Below are 18,756 nucleotides of genomic sequence, written 5' to 3'. Positions count from 1 at the left end.
GCAGGAATGATGAGATGAAAAAGTAGACAAAGAAGAGACTATGTTCACATTCGCTCTGTCCCACAAACCATAACCTCTTCCACAGTCACAAGGACCTATTTTCAATGTCAAGGCAATAGCTATAAATGTTAATAATTGCTTTTACCTCTTTCTTTGTAGCTTAGCTTCTTGCCCCATTACCAAAACCATTTAGTTTCTCAGTAATTCATTTTCTACATAATCTCCTTTCATGTCCCATGTTTCCTCTATTGTGTTTCACCTTGGGCAGTACATCATGTAAATAAAGCCTATATCCATAATCGCTTTACTATACTGCTTAAGAGAATTCACTCTTGAAAACTCCATTCCAACCTGTGTCCATTATAGTAGATCTCTTTAGTCCTCATTAGATGGAACAAGAGGGGGAATATTTTAAAAGCTATTTCAGCATCAGTGATGTAACCTTGAGTATCTATTAAAAACTTTTAGATGTATTTAAAGGATGAGCATGAAACAGATGAAGGCATCTGAGAAAGAAGTTCATCATACTGTATTTTGATTTCAAAAATTCTTGCAATGAAATAGTGTTTAAGGCCACATTATAATAGTATGGACAAAAAAATCCAAGAACTTGTATTGAAATATTTTTTCAAATTAGAAATAGAGATTTAACATACTAACAGCCTGGAAAACATGTATTTAAGGCAGAAATAATTGACTTAAGGCAGAAATGATTGAGTTCTGTATTCTTCCAATGAGCAAGAGAACTCCTAGCTTCACACTGTCTGCAATGTGACTATCTCAGAAAGGACAGAAACAAATGATCAAGTATTTGTGTAAAAGAGGTAGTATTTTTAGTTCTGTTTAACGTTTACTGTAATTAAGAGGTGTATATTGTCTTTTTTAAACAAGGTTTGACTTTGAGTTTGATTTTAGGATTCTGTCAAGCTCTTGTGTGTGAAATGAAAATTAGATAGTTCCCTTCTACTTCTCTGAAAGCCAAATGCCTGTGAAAGCTTTTGACACTCTCTCATGTCATCTCATGTTTGTTTGATGTGGTTATTGGTGGTTTTCCATCCTTGGTCTTAAATTTCAGTTTATAACAAATCCAAAGCCCTGCTTCATTGCAGTTTTAGTAGTGATCTGTATTCATGGGAGAAAGCAGGTAGAATCTTGAAATGCTCTCTGTGCTGGGTACTAGATGGGGGTAAAAATACTAGATAACATGCTACCCCAATTTTTTGCATGCACTTAGAGACAGTTAAGGACTTATGAAATTGGTTCCTCTAATGCCTTTTATTACATAAGAGAAAAAAATAAAAATAATAATTGCCTTCCAGCCTAGAAAAAGCCATTAATGTTGTTTTCCTCCCCCTTTTTTTTTTTTCTTTTTGTTCTCAAGCTTCATTCTGACTTGGACAAGGGAGTGGGCACTGTTAAATATACCCTTTCAGGAGATGGTGCTGGCACGGTTTTTACCATTGATGAGACCACAGGAGACATTCATGCCATAAGGAGCCTAGATCGAGAAGAAAAACCTTTCTACACACTCCGGGCTCAGGCTGTGGATGTTGACACCAAGAAACCACTAGAGCCTGAATCAGAGTTCATCATCAAAGTGCAGGACATTAATGATAATGAGCCAAAGTTCCTGGATGGGCCTTATGTTGCCAGTGTCCCAGAAATGTCTCCAGTGGGTGAGTAAGAAGCTTTAAACACTTCATAACTAATTGCCTATTGCTTAATTGTCTCAATGTGAGGAAAGAAAGAGAAGGCTGAAATGAAAATATAACTTCTGAAACTTATAATTAGAAATGTCTTGCTCTGTGCCTAGAACTATAGAGATTACAGTTTTGTTTTAGCTTTATTTGCTTATTTAGAAACTCATTCTCCTGCAAAAGGGTGCTTGTGACTTTAAGTCTCTGAGGACAGGAGGAGAAAAAAAAAAAGATATTCAAGGCAGGTATGCTAAGGTCCAGGGGTTCTGTGTACCCCCAAACCTGTTATTTCACATGATGAAGTGTGTTCCCCTATCTTCCTAGTTAATGTTGACTGTTTGCTGTACAGAATTAGATGGTACAACAGCATTTTGCCATTCACTGTTCTTGTCTTTGTGGCTGTCAAACTCCTACAGCACTGCATGATCCACTAATTATGAATTAGGGGACAATTCTTTATCTAAGCCCTGCTACGCTGTGGGTGCTGAAAGTAACGATTGCCCTCACCTGGCTCTCCACAATGCAAGAACAGGAGTCAGAGAGGCTCAGCAAGACTGTCTCAAGGTCTCAAAAACCTAATGTCCAAGAAAATATTGAGTGCATTGGATTCTTAAGTCAAAAAAAAGAGAAGACTGATGTTGTTTTCCTCCCCCTTTCAAAAAGCTAGTGTACAGGGGAGAGAATAATTTTCTCCAAAGAAAGGTGGACTGTAGTAAGGATGGTGAAGCACTGGAATAGGTTTTTGTTTGAAGAATTTTCACAACACAATAGACATTTGCTGGGAAAGACATAAAGAACATTGATCCTTCTTTGGAGCAGGAGAATACACTAAATGGGCCCTTCAGGTCTCTGCCCAATGGCTGATTCTGCAGTGGTCCTGAGCAGTGTGTTTGCAACACAAGCGCACTGCTTGTGTCCTGCTGCCAGATGGCACTTCGGGCTTCCCTGCGGGCACCAGAATTAATTCATTCTGGGCTAGCAGGCCTTTAACTTCCCAGTGCTAGTTTCAGCTTATTGCCATTTTCTCTCCTAAGCTGTCTTTTCCCAGTACTTCACAAGCCAGTACTAGTCATTTAATACTCCCTGTAGATGCTAACAGTTTCGGAAGGTTTCTGACTCTGAAATGTGCAAAGGGATCCTGTTCCCCCTTCAGCTGTGCAGTTCAGATGGTGATGTTTTGAAAGACAATCTGGGAGGCAACTAGCTATCTATACAAGTTGCTATATGGAATTAATGAGATAGTATTTTAAATTTTGTGATAAAGCATGGTAGAATGTGATAAAATGTGATATAAGTAGACATGTAGAGATGATCACGTTAACCTCATACATGTGTAGAAATGAGTTCACTATAGTCACCCATAGAGGTGTATCTATAGATTCACTGTTTAGGTGCACTATTGTTGTTGCCCCTATAGAGATGCCTAATAATATTACTTACAGTTATATTATTTATAGATGGAAAACATTTGTTACATTGTCAAGTCTATTACTGTGGCAAGTTCAGAATAAAATTTTCTCACCAGTGAATGTACGTTTAGTTGTTAAATTGTTTTTAAGACTTGATCAGAGAGAAATGACCAAAATAACAATGAATAATGCTATTTACATAGTGGAATGCAGTGCATGCATTCATTCTCTCACTCTGTTGCTCTCCCTCCATCTTCCTTTCTTATTTTCACAAATATGTGTGCGCAGCAGCAGACAAAATGCTAACAGTGGTTTTATTTCATGGGAAACTCTCTTCAAGGTGTGCCACGCATTGTGGCTTTTACATTGACTGGGAGTTGCATGACTAAATGAGATGCAACTGAGTGTGCTGTGTCATGCATACAGCATTTTAAAAGAAATGCTTTTCAATTTATTCTCCTTTAGAAAAACAGCAGTAGATGCCATGGCAAAAGTGCATCCTCTTGATCCTCACTTTATTCAGTCACGTGCACTACCTCTAGAAGATTTATTCATAACAGGTTTTATTTTCCTCTATAAGAAAAATAAAAGATGGATGAAAATTGATCAGTAAAGACAAGGCAAGGAAATAGTGCCTTAAATGGAGGCCTAAACTCCAATTAGTGGTTACTAAAGCAGATAACAATTCTGACTGTTGGGTTGTCTTGCAGCAAAAATATCCAGAAATGCCTTCTGTCGCCTGTGATGTGCCAGGAGATTGTGCCTTCTCTGATGTAGGTCTCTCCACTCTCTTGCTCTCTCTTATCAATGCTTTTGCTACCTTATGCAAGCAGAGATTTCTCAGAGGATCTAAAACTACTGCTCCCTATCATCAGTACCATTTAGTTGCACCTACAGAGATGCCTAGACCTACCACTGCCTGAGGCTGACATTGAAAATCACTTTGATTTTTTAGCTGGTGCAGCATATGGTTGTTTTGGCTTAGGCAAAACCCCTGATAAACTGTTCCTCTTATCTATTTTTTTACACTCTCATTTTCTTGTTGCCAGTTTTCAATTCCCAAATGTCCTAAACTTCACTTACTATATTTTTACAACAGTATTTGTTATGAACTGCAGTCATGCGCACTGTTTCCGTTGTAGGAAATGCACTATAACATGACTTTTTTCCCCTCTTGCTAGTTTTTTCTGTGAGCCTGACAAGCTTTTGTCACTAGTGACTTTCTGTCTTTTATTGTTGCATGACACTTGCATGCAAAGGTTTACTCAGTTTGGTAGTTTATCCTAAGGTTATTGGTAATAAGGAGCAAAATGTGGATGCCAGAGTTCATGTTGAAAGGGGAATAGAGGAGTGGAGAAGTAGCTAATAAAGACTTAACACCCAATGTAAACACACAGTATGTATTCCATTTGGACAGTGAAATAAAGTGAATTGTATAAAACTCTCTTGAGGTACCACAGTCTGCAGCCATAAGAGAGGATTGCGTGGGGCTGGGAAGTCCTGGGAAGAAAAGTGTCCTTCAGACCACTTACACACATTTTAGAAATTTTCATGGCTACAGTGTTCTCAGTTTTGTAACATCTCTGACCTTCATACTAATCGCTGTCGCTGAAGCTTTGGTGGCTGAAAAAATGCCGTAGCATTCATCTCCGGAATCAGAATTCCAGTCACAGAGTTATAATAGAATTGCATGTCAATGATAAAGTTGGACCTTGGTGATTTTTTTACTGGAAAAGGTATAAAAAGATGGAAATTTGTAGGGTCCTCAATATCTGGTTTTCTGCACATAGATATGATTTAGACATATCTGTCACATCCAAGTTTTTCACGGTAGATTTTGTAACAACTTTGTTGTGTTATTTTCCATGCATGTTTTAGGTGAATTTTTTTTTCCCTTCAAATCCACTTTGAGGTTCTGTTAAAATTTCTTCTACAATTTCAGTACACCGGGGTTTGTTTGTTTTTCCATCTCATCAATACCACTCCTTAAAAAAGATTATGGTAATGCATATCTTTCAGCTTTTTCTGAAGAAGAGATAATTTTAGCATTGCCATTTTTACTTAGAGGTGCATTCTTTACTGGGAGCCAAATTCTTTCATATGCATTTTACTAAGAAAAAAATGTTAGCAGGATGTTTACTGTGTTCTAAAACTCTAATTTAAGCCCACTACAAACTAGGACGCCTACCTGTTTTATGCCAGAGGCTTGAATGGCCAGCTAGCCTCGCTCCTTCCATACATGCACTGTAATCTGCTCATGTGTGATGGAGAGGACAGTCAATCACAGATATAAAAAAAAAAGATACTCTCTTGAAAAGCCTCTTTTACACCAGTTACCGACTGGTGTAACAGGCAGGCTACTGTACCCATCTATGACTTCCATTATTTCTGTTACTTTCTAAGTGTGCATAGTTTCTGTATTGTTGAGGAAGGATATTGGTACCTCCAAAGTTGACAGTGTATTGCTCACATAATAAATGGGGTGCAGAATACTTTATGGTGAAGAATTTATTTTGGAAAGGACAATGATGTGAAATTCCCTGCAGAGAAACTCAGCAGATGGAGTCAGATTACAACACAGAACTAATACTTTAAGAACGGAGATTGCTATGCTATTATCCTATGCCTAATAAGAGACTTATAAAAGCTTAAGGGCTGGACTCTTAATATATTTTTTTCTGATATTGGGTTGGTTTTATCAATATCTTTATTTGAAAATATTGTATTGATTTAATGTGTTCCAAAATGTAGAACAAACCAGAAATGGAAATTTATGTATGAGGACTGAAAAGGGGGTTGTAATTTCCCCATTTGTAAGTTAGTATTAGCAAAATATGTTGTCCTTAAGTATAATTTAGTCAACTCTGTTGCTGCTTCTGGCAGCTGTGCCAGCTTCTGTTGCAATATAGCTCACGTAAGCATGCAAATATATGGTTAGTTTAAACCAAGGTTATCCCCTTATTAAAGCTATCAGTCCAGATGATTGAGAGTAGGGGCATACCAGCATTAAACACATATTCAGTGAAAGATCTTATTATATATTTTTATATATTTATACATAAAAATGTTTACAGAAATACATCTGCATTTCTCATGCGTTTCTTTCACCAATTGTGCTGATTTTAATTGATCATATGTATTACATGTGACAAATTTATAACTTCTACTGTCACAGTTTACTAATTGTTTTCTACGGTATTTCCATTATTCCTCTATGCTTATACACACACCAGCTAGGGCTGTACTAAACCTATCAATTCCATAACATATAGATTCCATGTGTTCTTTCCTAGGCAATTTCATTTCATACCTTTCCACTAGATTAACTCTTTATTGCTTAGGGGGGCTCTACAAACTCCAGATCACCGTGGCAATTATTCTGCCTTGTTGGTTATTAATTAACAAGTAATAGAATATGTTCACATTAAATAGCTGTATTACTGATTAGGCTTGAATATTCTACTTGAAACTGCCTCAATTGTAACACTACCTTGTAACACTAAAATGGTCAATGATACTGGAAAGTTGGTATCAGGTTATTTTTACTGGGTATCCTCCGTGGTACAAGGCAGCTACTTGAAGAGTGTTATGGATTTGCTTCCCATCGTACTGACAGCCTAAAAATAGTCTCTATAAATTTTCTGGCAGTTTTCCTTCTGAAGTGAATACTTAATTGGCTTATATTTAAACATTGGCTTATATCTAAACATAGACAAAGGCTTATATATATACATTCACAAATGGAACACGTGTTTAATATACCCATCTATGTAGTTTCATGTGAAAGGATTGCAATGTGTAGAAAACTAACCTGATGAACTGGTGGGTAGGAACCTGCATTCTGGTTGGGCATAGCTTAGTACCGTGTGCCTGAGTTTAGCCTGAAGCTTACACTGAGCAGAGGCTGGGTAAAGAAGGATTATAAAGCATTGGAGCAAATACTAAGCAATCCGTCCCTTTATATAGATTCCTAGCTTCTGGTGAAATATTTTTAAGGACTTCCAAAAGCGTACCCAGGCTGTTGCGGAAGATATTACTTTGGGAATCTGTAGAGGCCAGAAAGATTTTTGAATGGTATTACGGACACTCATGGAGAGATAACTGGTAATATAATCTGTCAGCCCCTGTCTGCAGCACCTCCATCTCTACTCTGGTCTCCATGCTTCTTTCTGGTGTTATGGAGTCCTTAGAGACAATGACGGGAATTGGATGTCATATTCAAGATGCAAATATCTTGAATATTCTCGTTTATTCTCTTTTTTATTCTCTTTTCCTTATCTAATAATTCCCATCAATCATTTTCCCTTTTTTGTCCGCTGTTGATCATTGAGATGAAAACTTTGGTGGATTTTCCACAGTGATCCCAAGATCAAGAGTTAATAGGTAACCAAGCTACAACCCACCTCTGTGAAAGTACTGATAAGGTATTTTTTTCCCATGCCTCTTTGTATTTCTCAGTGTGAAATCCCCTATCCCCAGTTACTTGTTATGTTAAGATTCCCCTGTAACACTTTGCAGTCAAGCTTTCATTTTGTCAAGCTGCCACCTGCTTATATATTCTCTTTTACTGACAACCTATGAGTTCAGATCCAAGTGAGATGCCAGTGGCAACCCACCTCTCATATAAAGACTGGCAATTTATTCCTACTATTTGATTTTTATCTTTATTTGGATGTTATCTTAGAAAAGGCTGTTCTCTCTTAATCTATCTTTTTTTTTTTTTTTTTTAAAGAGCCTTTGGTTAAGAACCTTGCTGAAAGCTTTTTGGAAATTTAGATAGTTTATCTATGCAAGTAATCTAGGGCTATATACTCACTGATTCACCCAATAGTTTTAACAGGTTTTGTGTAAAGCAGCTTCCCTTCACGAAACTGTACTGACTCTCCCCTTACAGGGTCATATCCACATGTCCTCTAATTTATTACATGTCCTCTGTAATCTTTATTACAGAGTGTACAAATTCATCAATCGCCTTGGTCAGACCTGGTGCCCTAGGTCATACAGACCACTTTTCAGAAAAATTCATGTCCCATCACTGCCTTTCAGTTCTCCATCCTGGGGCTATGTCGGATGGAAGTTTACCCATCACAGTGGACGTTTCAGCGGTTTCTCACTTAGAACTGTTTTGTTAATTATAGATCTTGTTTTTTTGATTCATTTTTTTTAATTGTGAAAACAGCTACTGCACTTATCTTCAGACTAAGTTTTATAGCCACTGTAGAGAAAGGTGAGTTTTATGGAAGGAGCAAAAGGAAAGACAGGTTATGGCTGCTTAGCCTTTTGTCAAAGAGTATTTTCCCATGTGTAAGGGGCATTGCACAAAAATACAAACCAAAACAAAATAAAAATAAAAAAACCCAACACTGAAATGTTGAGAGAAAATTACAAGTAGACAGTAAATGCTTTTGAAACAAAAGTGTTTCTTGACATTATGATAGATCACTAGGCAACCTACGCAGCTTCAACTACTGTGAAAAACCTTACAGACAAAACCCTTTTAGATCAAAAGGGAGGAAGAAAACAATGCAGTGAATGAAGGCTTGCTTGGTTAAAGGATTGTGGCTATTGTCATACTCACTGTGAGTTTTATTTCATGCAGCCTGGCTGTTGGAAATTGTCAGCAAAAGAAGGAAATTTGGCAAATACTGTTAGCTGGGAGAATCTATGTAGAATGAAAGCTGTGACAGGACTGTACAAACATGCACACAGCAAAATGTCTGAGAAGCTTTTGCTGTTAAAAAGGTGAGACGCTAGATAAATGCTTTCTGCTAGCTGGTTTCACAGTCCCAAAATGTCAGTGTCAGTGCCGAATTCATACAAAGCATTTAAGTCTTACTTCATGTATATCCAGGCCTACTTTGTTGTGTTTAACTGGAAGTGGGCAAAGTTAAAAACTCATGTCACAGAAGATAAAGCCATTATGCTCCTATCCACACGCTGACTTTACTCCAGCTCAGTAGCATAAATCAAATAACATTTTATGTTTCATCACACCCAAGTCTTTTGATGCATATCCCTCTGTTAGGTTAACCAACCAATACTTTCTTTATTAAAATTAAGCTATTTGGTTTTGCTCTGAATGTATATGTTGGTCATTTTAATGGTGATGAGTATTAATTCTTTTCGTATATAAGGAGAAGCTTTGTAATTATTGGTACTGTCTTGTGGTTTGCATAATCATCTTTATGTTCAAGATATATTGCATTAGAGTTGTTGGGATTATGTGTTATTTTTTTGTCAATGATACTATTGCTGAGGGAAAGATATTGGCATGTTTTAGTGTAGTATTGAGAGATGTAGGACTTGTTTTTATACAGGCACATAGTATCTCTAAACATAAAACATGTTGTATTGATAGTTGTTTTAGTAGCCACTGATCAGCTGTAAATGTTAAAAATTAACAAGAAGTTGCTCTTTCCTTACCACAGAATGACTCTGAACATTAAATATCTTTGCAGCAAGAGCTGTTCTTTTGGCCACCAAGTGGTTTTAAACATTAAACATATTTTAAAGGTATTACCGTTCTCAGCCACTGAGTGACTGTAAACATTAAATATGTTTTATAAAAGCTGCTTTTCAAGCTACTGCGTGCATGGCTATGAACATCATTTTTCTTTAAAGTTGCTTTCCAGCCACTGAGTTATTTTTTTCTTATAAACTCAGTTCTATTTATAATTTTTCACAGAAGAAACAAGTGCAAGGTTTCACTGGCACAAGGCAGCTCTTCATTTATGACAAGTATTCATGTCCTAGCCATCTTCTCCTAAAGACACTGCAGGTAATAAGAACAGGCCAAAATTAAAATTGATTTTTATGGATATTTTGCATGGACAATGTGTGCATATCTAGTGTTCTTCTCCCCCATTTTTGTGTATAACTGCAGTAAACCAAAATAATAAAAGCAGACACGAGTGATATTTTGTACTAAGATAACTGGTCTAAGAAATCAGTCACTGATGGATTGTGTGAATCAATCAAGTCACCATAAGCCCTAGAGGAGGACAAAACAGAAGGCAAAATAGTCTCAAGATTGCTAAACAAATGGGAGTCACTAAACCAAATATGATTAAGGGCTTTAATTCTGTGTGCAGAAATAACTCCATGTGGCAAATTAGATGTAATCCTAGGAAGGTCTGGAGTGATAAGAAAAGTGTTCATGAGAATCTGGCTTAACAAGAGCTAAGAGAAAAAAATCACTGATCACAAATATTCTGTTAAGGACAAATTATTCTCTGTTTAGGGAATCCCATAAGGCTTTAAGTCTACAGCAAAGACACTGCAGATAAAAATAATACCTTAGGAAAAAAAAAAATCTGCATAAAACAGAGGTCTGAAAATATCTGCAGAATGAGGAACAGCACATACTAGAGTATCTTTAAATGGCATGTCAGCCAATTAGTAAGTGTACCTGTCTGTCGACCTTGGATTTAATGAATCTTAGATACTTAACGTTTCTCCTTATTTGTAGTAAGGAGCAGCATAGATGGGCAATCCAGCCCAATGTCTGTCCATACACTGTAGGTTTTTCCTAACTAAGGAACCATTAAAGATCTTATGGGAACATAAGCCTGACGTCCCTCCAGCCTTTGATCAACAAGGGTCCTGACAGAGCTGGTTGAAACCTTTCCACAAGAGCCAGTTTTGCTAAGTTTCTGTAGAGCTGAAAGATGCAAATATGTAATTCTGTCAAAACTTTTTAGGAAAAAACAGATGGCTGCCTGATGAGTCATCCCCCAGGTTAGCTGGTGACTGGCAAATTAAACAAGTGGTTCCCAAATTAGTAGAGGAGCATTCTTTATATCAACCTGACATGCCAAGCACTGGCTGGCTGGGAACCCGTAGGCCAGGCAGCCTTCTCTGGAGCTGGGAACCTGGCGGCTTTGTCTGTTCCCTGATTTCTCTGCCACACAGTTGATGCCAAGGCAGGTTGCCATGCTTCCCAGACAAGCTAGTCAGCCTGCAAGCTAAACAGGTCATAACTACATAGGAAGAAGATCAATGGAAATGAAACAAACTGTCCTCTTTGCTAAAAACTCAGCAGTGCCGATATTGTTTTCTGGAGTGCATAAATATTTTTTTTCTAGAGTGAAGCAGGATGAAATGAAAGGCCAAAACTATCCAAAATATCCCAGTAAAGTAATATTCCACTGTCCAGACATCCTTACCAGTTATGTGTGGGGACCTTCTGTGCAGAAGCCAGAAGTAAAAGTGAAATCATTGAGGGTTAGAGAGGAGAAGACTGGAAATAGAGATTGGTGCTGATTTCAGGCAGGTGTGAAAGTAAAGAATGATAGCAGAGGAAAAGGAAAAGCTTTACAAACTGTACAGATTTCATTTCAGGAGCTACTGGAGAGAAATGTAACACTTTTAATACTGCCTTGGACTTGATTCAGACTGGCACTCCTAAAGAGACTGCTATGGTTTCTGTTAACAGACTTCAGGACCATCCTTTTATTTTCATAAGAAGCTTAAATGATATTAATTCATAAATAAATGACACTCAAGGTATGAGTGAGACTATAGAGCAGTCTTGAGGGAGCAGGGAAACAACATGAAGCAGGCAAGGGTCCTCCAGCAAGGACTGCCTGACACAGCAATCTGCATCAGTCATCGGCGGAGAATGTTGCAGATGCCCTCAGAGATGTAATTTCAACTAACCATTTACATCTTGGTACACAATTGTTTGCAACTGATGATTTTCACTGGAAATAATTGGTTGACTGCTAGTCATCCCATAGAGATTCTAACTGATGAAGGATAACATGAATCCCAACAGTCAATCCAGTAATAACCATGTCAGGATATCTACAGCTGGAGAGTATCTCCTCAATCATACCCTTCATCTTCCATCTGTGTTTACTGCTGTTAGTACAGCAAGCATCAATTTTACCATTTGTTCTGATCTAAAGCAGTATCCTAACTTATTTGAAACATAATTACGTAGCTAATTTTCCCATATTGTAGGAACATCACCTTAGAAGCCTATCTATCCTCCTGTCTCTGCAAATGGCCAGAAGTAGAGGCCAGGAGAAAGGTAAACACACATTTAGGTAGATTATTATGTCACAGTCTATTTGGGGGTAGGTTTTATCTAAGCACACCTTATTTATTTATTTATTTATTTATTAACTCTGTTAAAAAGGGTTGTTGTTAGAGTTCACAAGCATGTCAAATACTTGTCTAATCCCCATTTTTTAGGTCTAGTGACTGTACATTCTCTCAGTCAATCATGTCATTCTACAAAGCATTTCCTTTTCCTATTTTTAACATTTTTTGTCTTTCAGTCTGGAAGATAAAAGATTAATAGGAACAGATAATTTAGCTTTGGTATAGTCCTAACTACTATATACACCTCTATCATGCCCTGTCTATTTGTCTCATTTCTAGATTAAACAGATGAAATCTTTAAATTTCTATGTGGAAAACTTTTCATGTCTCAATCACTTTCACTGCTTGCCTCTAAGTCCTCTTTATTTCTGATGTCCTTTTAGCGATAGGGCAATGGTAATCAATATTTTCAACAGTCTTGAGAGAATTCAGATGAGAAAGATGCCTGAAGGGCAGGTTCAAGTGCTCAAGCCTGCAATTTATGGTCTTGCAAGAGATGATACAGACACAGATGCTCAAATTATCAGCCCCACTTGGTACTTCTCTGGTTCAGTAGCTCCAAATTCATCCCCTTTTTCTTGCTGCTTTCACTCTATAACACCTCATGCCTGAACACAAACCAAACCCTGTCAGACAGTTTTCAGCAGATGTTTGATAGTCCTGGGGTTCTTTCATGGCTCTTGCATGTGATTCTGAATGAATCCTCTGTTCACAGATTTTAAGTCCTAAACCAATATTAATCACTGAGCATAATCCAGTGAGACATAGCACCTCGCTGTTCAAACAGAGGATGATCTTGTGTGCCTTCAAAAGATCATCTAGTTGCTAATACAGCAGGGGGGAAAAAAAATTCTTATCCTGGTTGAGTAGAAAAAATAGCTTTACTATGATATATTAAAGAACTGTGTTTGATAGTTTTATTTGCAATACTGGTGGGGGAATAAGGAGGGGAACTGTTAACATTTGTGGAAGGGAGGCAGTGGCTGAACATCTGTAAAGTGCTGCTTTTATTTGCCACAACCCAGATTCAAACACCGGTGTATTAGGAATTGTTCCAACATAAAATAAGGGATAATCAGTTCCTGCATTAGTTTTTCTTTGTAACAACTAAACAAAATCAAATTCTAGCCTTTCTTTCTAAAGAAAATCTTTCATAAATGACCTGAAAGGTGCCAAGATGTCAGACTGCCTGCCTGAATCAAAACATGGCAGCAAGGCATCAGCTCCTTAAATTCCAAAATCCATATGAAGCTGATAATTGAACTGGCAAGTTGTAAAGAAGGAATCCTTTCTTTGGGCCACTGCACAGCAATAAGAGATCTCTGAACTGCTGATTTAAAGGAACAATATGGGATAAGAACTGCACCAGCATATCCTACTGATTTACTGTAGAGCTGAAGTTGTGGCAGTTCAGTAATACTTATACTGCAATCTGGATGCTTTATGTTTTAGCCACCTTTATCGATTTGCTTTGGGTATGTCCTGGTTTCGGCAGGGATAGAGTTAATTTCCTTCCTAGTAGCTGGTACAGTGCTGTGTTTTGGATTTAGGATGAGAACAATGTTGATAACACACCAATGTTTTAGTTGTTGCTAGGTAGTGCTTACACTAGCCAAGGACTTTTCAGCTTCCCATGCTCTGCCAACTGAGAAGGCTGGAGGGGCACAAGAAGCTGGGAGGGGGCACAGCCAAACTGGCCAAAGGGACATTCCATGCCATGTGACGTCATGCTCAGTACATAAACTGGGGAAAGCTGGCCGGGGGGGCCGCTGCTCGGGGACTGGCTGGGCATTGGTCAGTGGGTGGTGAGCAATTGCACTGTGCATCACTTGCTTTGTGTATTATTATTATTATTATCATTATTACATTATTATTATTGTTGTTGTTGTTATCATTATTTTATTTCAATTATTAAACTGTTTTTATCTCAATCTACGAGTTTTTCTCACTTCTACTCTTCCAATTCTCTCCGCCATCCCACCGGGTGGGGAGGGGACTGAGCGAGCGGCTGTGTGGTGCTCAGCTGCCGACTGAGGTTAAACCGTGACAGGGTAGCACAGGGGGACAGTTACAGTGACGACAAGATAGGTTTTATGGCAGTGTAGTACAAGGGACTTTGGGATACTAACTCACCAGCTGCCTTGCAGAGATGTCCTAACAGTTCATTTCCAGTGCTACTGTTACCCAGACTGCCTACATTAAAGCCCACATGACCTTCCCTGCCCATGTTGCAAATGTGTTTTATGATTTGAGTGTTGACTTCCTTGTGGACACAGTGTGCGTCATGTCAGTACTGATCTCATTAACAGTACAGGTTTTAGACTTGTTAGTAAGATCTTGTTAGTGAATGTTTTTTATCAGCACACTCAGGCCAGATTTGTAAAGGTAACATGGCACTGCAGGAGTTTTATAGGCATCTTGTGGGTTTGTTTTTTTTTTTTTTTCGTGATATCACCAAGTGCAGAGCACGTAAATGGCTTTGAAAACCCTAGTCGGTCTTTAGACTCCCAAATAGCTTTGAATAGCTTGACCTGTACCACCAAGTTCCTCAAGAAATGCTGAGAATTCCTAAGGTATAGGCACTTAAATTTTTCTGACATACATTATAAAAGTGAACCAAAATGTTCTGGAAATTTGGACAGGTAGTCCAAGCAATATCTCCGGAGCCCAACCATATCAGACATAGATCAAATTCAGCACTACTACAGTAAGTGATTCGGGGTATGCCATGCAGGGTTAGATGTCCACATGGGTTTATCTGTCTAATTCGAAATGAATTATCTTAGTACCTGCCTGAACCTGGAAAAAAGTACATTTCTATCAAGTTGTTTCATGGGTGCCTAAAATGTCACCTAAGCCTGTCCCCAATCTGCTTGCGCACAGAACCATGTGAACTTTATGCTGCTGAGCAGCTAGATGCCAATTAAGGCCTAAGCGCTGTCAGAAATCATAAAGTAGGTATACTTAATTCTTTTTCAGAAGCCAGTCAGTGACATTTTCAGAGTTCAGAGTTACATCCCATGCAAAATGTGGCTGGAAGAGAGTTTATATGGTTTTGATTTTGCAGTGAGGTAGGTAGAAAACTCACAGAAGATGCTGCAGTTGCAGCTTTAATCCTTTCCTTTTTTAAAAAAACCCTCCTCATGTTTTAAGCACCAGGCCAGAGAGCTTTTCTTAGTCTTTCTCCCTTTTGGCCTGATGAATATTTAATGATCCTATATAAAACAGATCAGCTTCCTCCTTCTTCAAGAGAGTGATGGTCTGAGCACTCACTTAAGAGGTAGGAGATAAGTATTCAACCACCATATAACAGAAGAGTGACTTAATCTGTATCTTATGCATCCACTTGTCATTCAGGAGGGACCATCATCTGCTTCTGAATTTTGTCAGAATAAGGTTTGTTTAAGCTGTTAATACAGAAGACAGTTCAAAATTGCTTTTCCCCAGTAAATGATTTCTGAGAAAGAAGGTATCTAGGATGCAACTTTTCTCATTGGTGTTTCTTACAGGCTACAGCACCTTTTCACTAACAAGCTCACTTGTATGGAACTTATTGTTAGGCATCTAAATAACACCAGGTAGAAGAAAGACTGCATCTGGGTTTATTGCATTTTGCAGTGGCTCTTTTTATGATTCATGCCCTCAGCATCTCTGCGCTGTGGTTGTTATGTATAAAAGCAATGTGTAATGTTGCTTCTCTGTTTTATAGGTGTAGTCTTGAAGGTGGTGAAAACTGAGAAGGAATATTCATTGCAGAGCTTGTTTCCTAATGCATATATGTTACCAGAACTGAGAAACCACAGACGAGGGTGTATGTGCAAGGCAAATATGGGAAATTCACCTTAAAAAATAGTATGTCTTTTTTAATATGTTTGTGAAGGAGTTAGGAAAAAAAATAAGTTGAGGAATAGAAAAAATATGGAATAAAAAGCTAGGAAGTAGCTCATAGGTGAATAACAGGATAAGAGTTTAATGCTCATTAAAAAATCTGAGCATGATTAGTTTAGTGAGTTAAGATGATAACCATGTTGTCTGTCTTTACGTATGTGGGAAGGACTGTGCATGGATTATGAAAAACTAATACAGATCCTTTAAATAATGATCTGTATCCAGCCTCCAACTGATGTAGTACTGAAAGACTGACGGGCTGTGATAGTTGGAAAATCTCCTCCTATTGTTAAGTATGTGAATGGGTGTCAAAAGAAGTGTCATTTAGGGTCTGGGGTTTTATTATGATCATATTTGTTGTTGTTGTTGTTGTTGTTGTTGTTGTTGTTGTTATATTGACATTTTGCAGGAAGAATGGCATACTTTTTTCCTGTAGCTTTGTTCTGAGCAACCAGTCAGGAAATAATCAAGTTATAGAAAATCAGCACCATAATATATTCCAGTATTTTGTTTTATTTTAATTTAGAAACAGGGTTGAAAATGGAATAGTTTGAGCAACTATAGACAGAATTCTAGTGGTGTGATTCAACTTCCAGCCATAAAAATACTCCAGTTCATTTCAGTGATTAAAATGAAGGTCTAGCTGTCTAAAAATAAATTTATAGCCCACATCTTAGAAATTTACAGGTTTGTCTGTAAAACAGTAACACAACAAATGTTAAGCAAATATTTTCCTAAGAAATTTAAAACTCCTTTTTTTACAAGCTAAGCAATAAGTTGTAAGATATCTAGGCTGTATTTAGGTGCATTCAATTTTAGCTTTGATTTTTCACAAGTTCAGAATTGTATGCATATCAAGGCTTGTTTATCTCACAGGTTTTAGAATTTATGAATAAACATAAAGAAGTTGGGGAGGGCTGGCATAGAAAGGCAAATTTCTAGAACAGAATCCTCACTACAGTCAAAGAAGGGTGAAACTGCACTTCAGCCTGGACAACAGTCAAATATGGTCTGTCTTTACCATTTGAATTTTATCTTTCCTTAGTCTGATTTTTGTTCTCTTTTTCTTTTTTTTTTATCTTGACTTTTATCTTTCCTTAGTCTGATTTTTGTTCTCTCTTTCTTTTTTTTTTTTTTTTTTTTTTTTTTTTTTTTTTTTTTTTTTTTTTTTTTGGCCAGTGATGCCAACTTAAGCATTGCTTTTTTTCTGGTCTGCAGAGACAAGTGATTCTGATCATCAAAATAGAGAGAGAAATGCAAATCAGGGGAAAAAATCCCAGATCAGGCTCAGAATAACTCTAACGAGTAAATGATTCAAACTCCTACCTGGTAAGAATTGTGGAGTTTCTACCTTGATCATTTCAACAGCAAGAAGTACAGAGTTAAGCATTTTGTATCATCTTTAATTAAAATTTTCTGTATTATAGCTGTGCCATACAAATATTGAAATACGTGTAGTTATACATGTATATATAGTCACAATTCATTTGCATGTTGTACTGGTCTTTTTTTGTCTTCTGTCTTGTTTAAAGAGTATAATGTGTAGCAATAGAATTGAGGTATTAAAGAAGCCCTCAAATAAGCTACAAGAGCTTAAAATTAAAATTAAAAAAATAATGTTGCAGCTTTGCTAGAGAGAGAAGGAGCACACTGAAGCAGCAGCGGCTTATTCCTTTAGATTTTGAAAACAACTGAATTTAGCGTCAGTGTCTGATTCTACTCTTTCTTTTCAAAGTTCAGGTATTTGAATTATGGAAATAATAATTTTTCAATGTGTTTCTTTTTAAAAAACAGATTACAAGTGAAATATTTGGAAAATGTATATATACATAGCTGTGTATGCCTTGACTGACGCCAGGAGAAGGCTATATTGTAGTCACTGGTGTTTGCAAGATGTCAACTTACTAAGCGGAGTGATGCCACAGAATTCTCAAATAAGAGAAATTCTTCTCAACAAAGAATTGTTTTAAATGTTGTAATAAAAATTTGTCTGTCCATAGTGCAGTGATAACAGGGGAAGGCAAATGTTTTCTGCTTATATTTTACAGCTGGGAAAATGAGCAGGTAAGGAAAGTTACTGTGTTACAGCTTAGATTTTTCCTCAGAGCTTTCTGGCTACCAGTTATGCCCCTAAACTTTTGGCTATGGATAAGGAACAGAAGAACATGACAAAGGAATGACCATGCATTAAGGGAATGAAAATACCTACTATATTACCATATAACCTTCAGTCACTCCAATAATAAATTCCAACTACCTTTTTTTGTGTATAATTATTTGGTCTCATTGGCTTCAGGACTTTTAAGTGTTCTTTAAATTAACCACATGCCTAAGTGGTTTGCTGAATAGTTATATTCTTAAAGGTTTCTCTTGAAGCCAGGCTTTCATTCATATTTTAGATGGCTCCAAGGGGGTGCTTACCCAAAATATTTGGGCCATGGAGCAATGTAATAGGATCCATGAGTGGAAATGCTGACCTGGCCTGTTGTTTGTCATTTTACCCAGGGATAACTCTCCATGAAGAAGGAATAACTTCTACTGCTGCTGTTTGATCAGTGTAAGCTTTTGACAGCACTCAAGAGGCAGGAAAGGGAGGGGGGAGAGCCACCCTAGGTGGCAGGAGGAACTCAGGACAGGGAGGAAGAAGCTGGAAG

General features: G+C 37.5%; 1 protein-coding gene across 1 annotated transcript in view; it reads left to right on the top strand.

Moving 5' to 3' along the window:
• The window catches only part of CDH12 (cadherin 12, type 2 (N-cadherin 2)), a 187,870-nt gene that overhangs the window by 45,670 nt on the left and 123,444 nt on the right, over positions 1-18,756 (top strand). Inside the window, exon 2 of the mRNA XM_009324518.1 lies at positions 1,382-1,676. Coding sequence (XP_009322793.1) covers positions 1,382-1,676 — 295 coding nt within the window. The remainder of the gene's footprint in view (positions 1-1,381; positions 1,677-18,756) is intronic.

Source organism: Pygoscelis adeliae, unplaced genomic scaffold, assembly GCF_000699105.1.
Source record: "Pygoscelis adeliae isolate BGI_AS28 unplaced genomic scaffold, ASM69910v1 Scaffold295, whole genome shotgun sequence".
Lineage (NCBI taxonomy): Eukaryota > Metazoa > Chordata > Aves > Sphenisciformes > Spheniscidae > Pygoscelis > Pygoscelis adeliae.
This window is presented reverse-complemented; position numbering and strand designations above follow the sequence as displayed.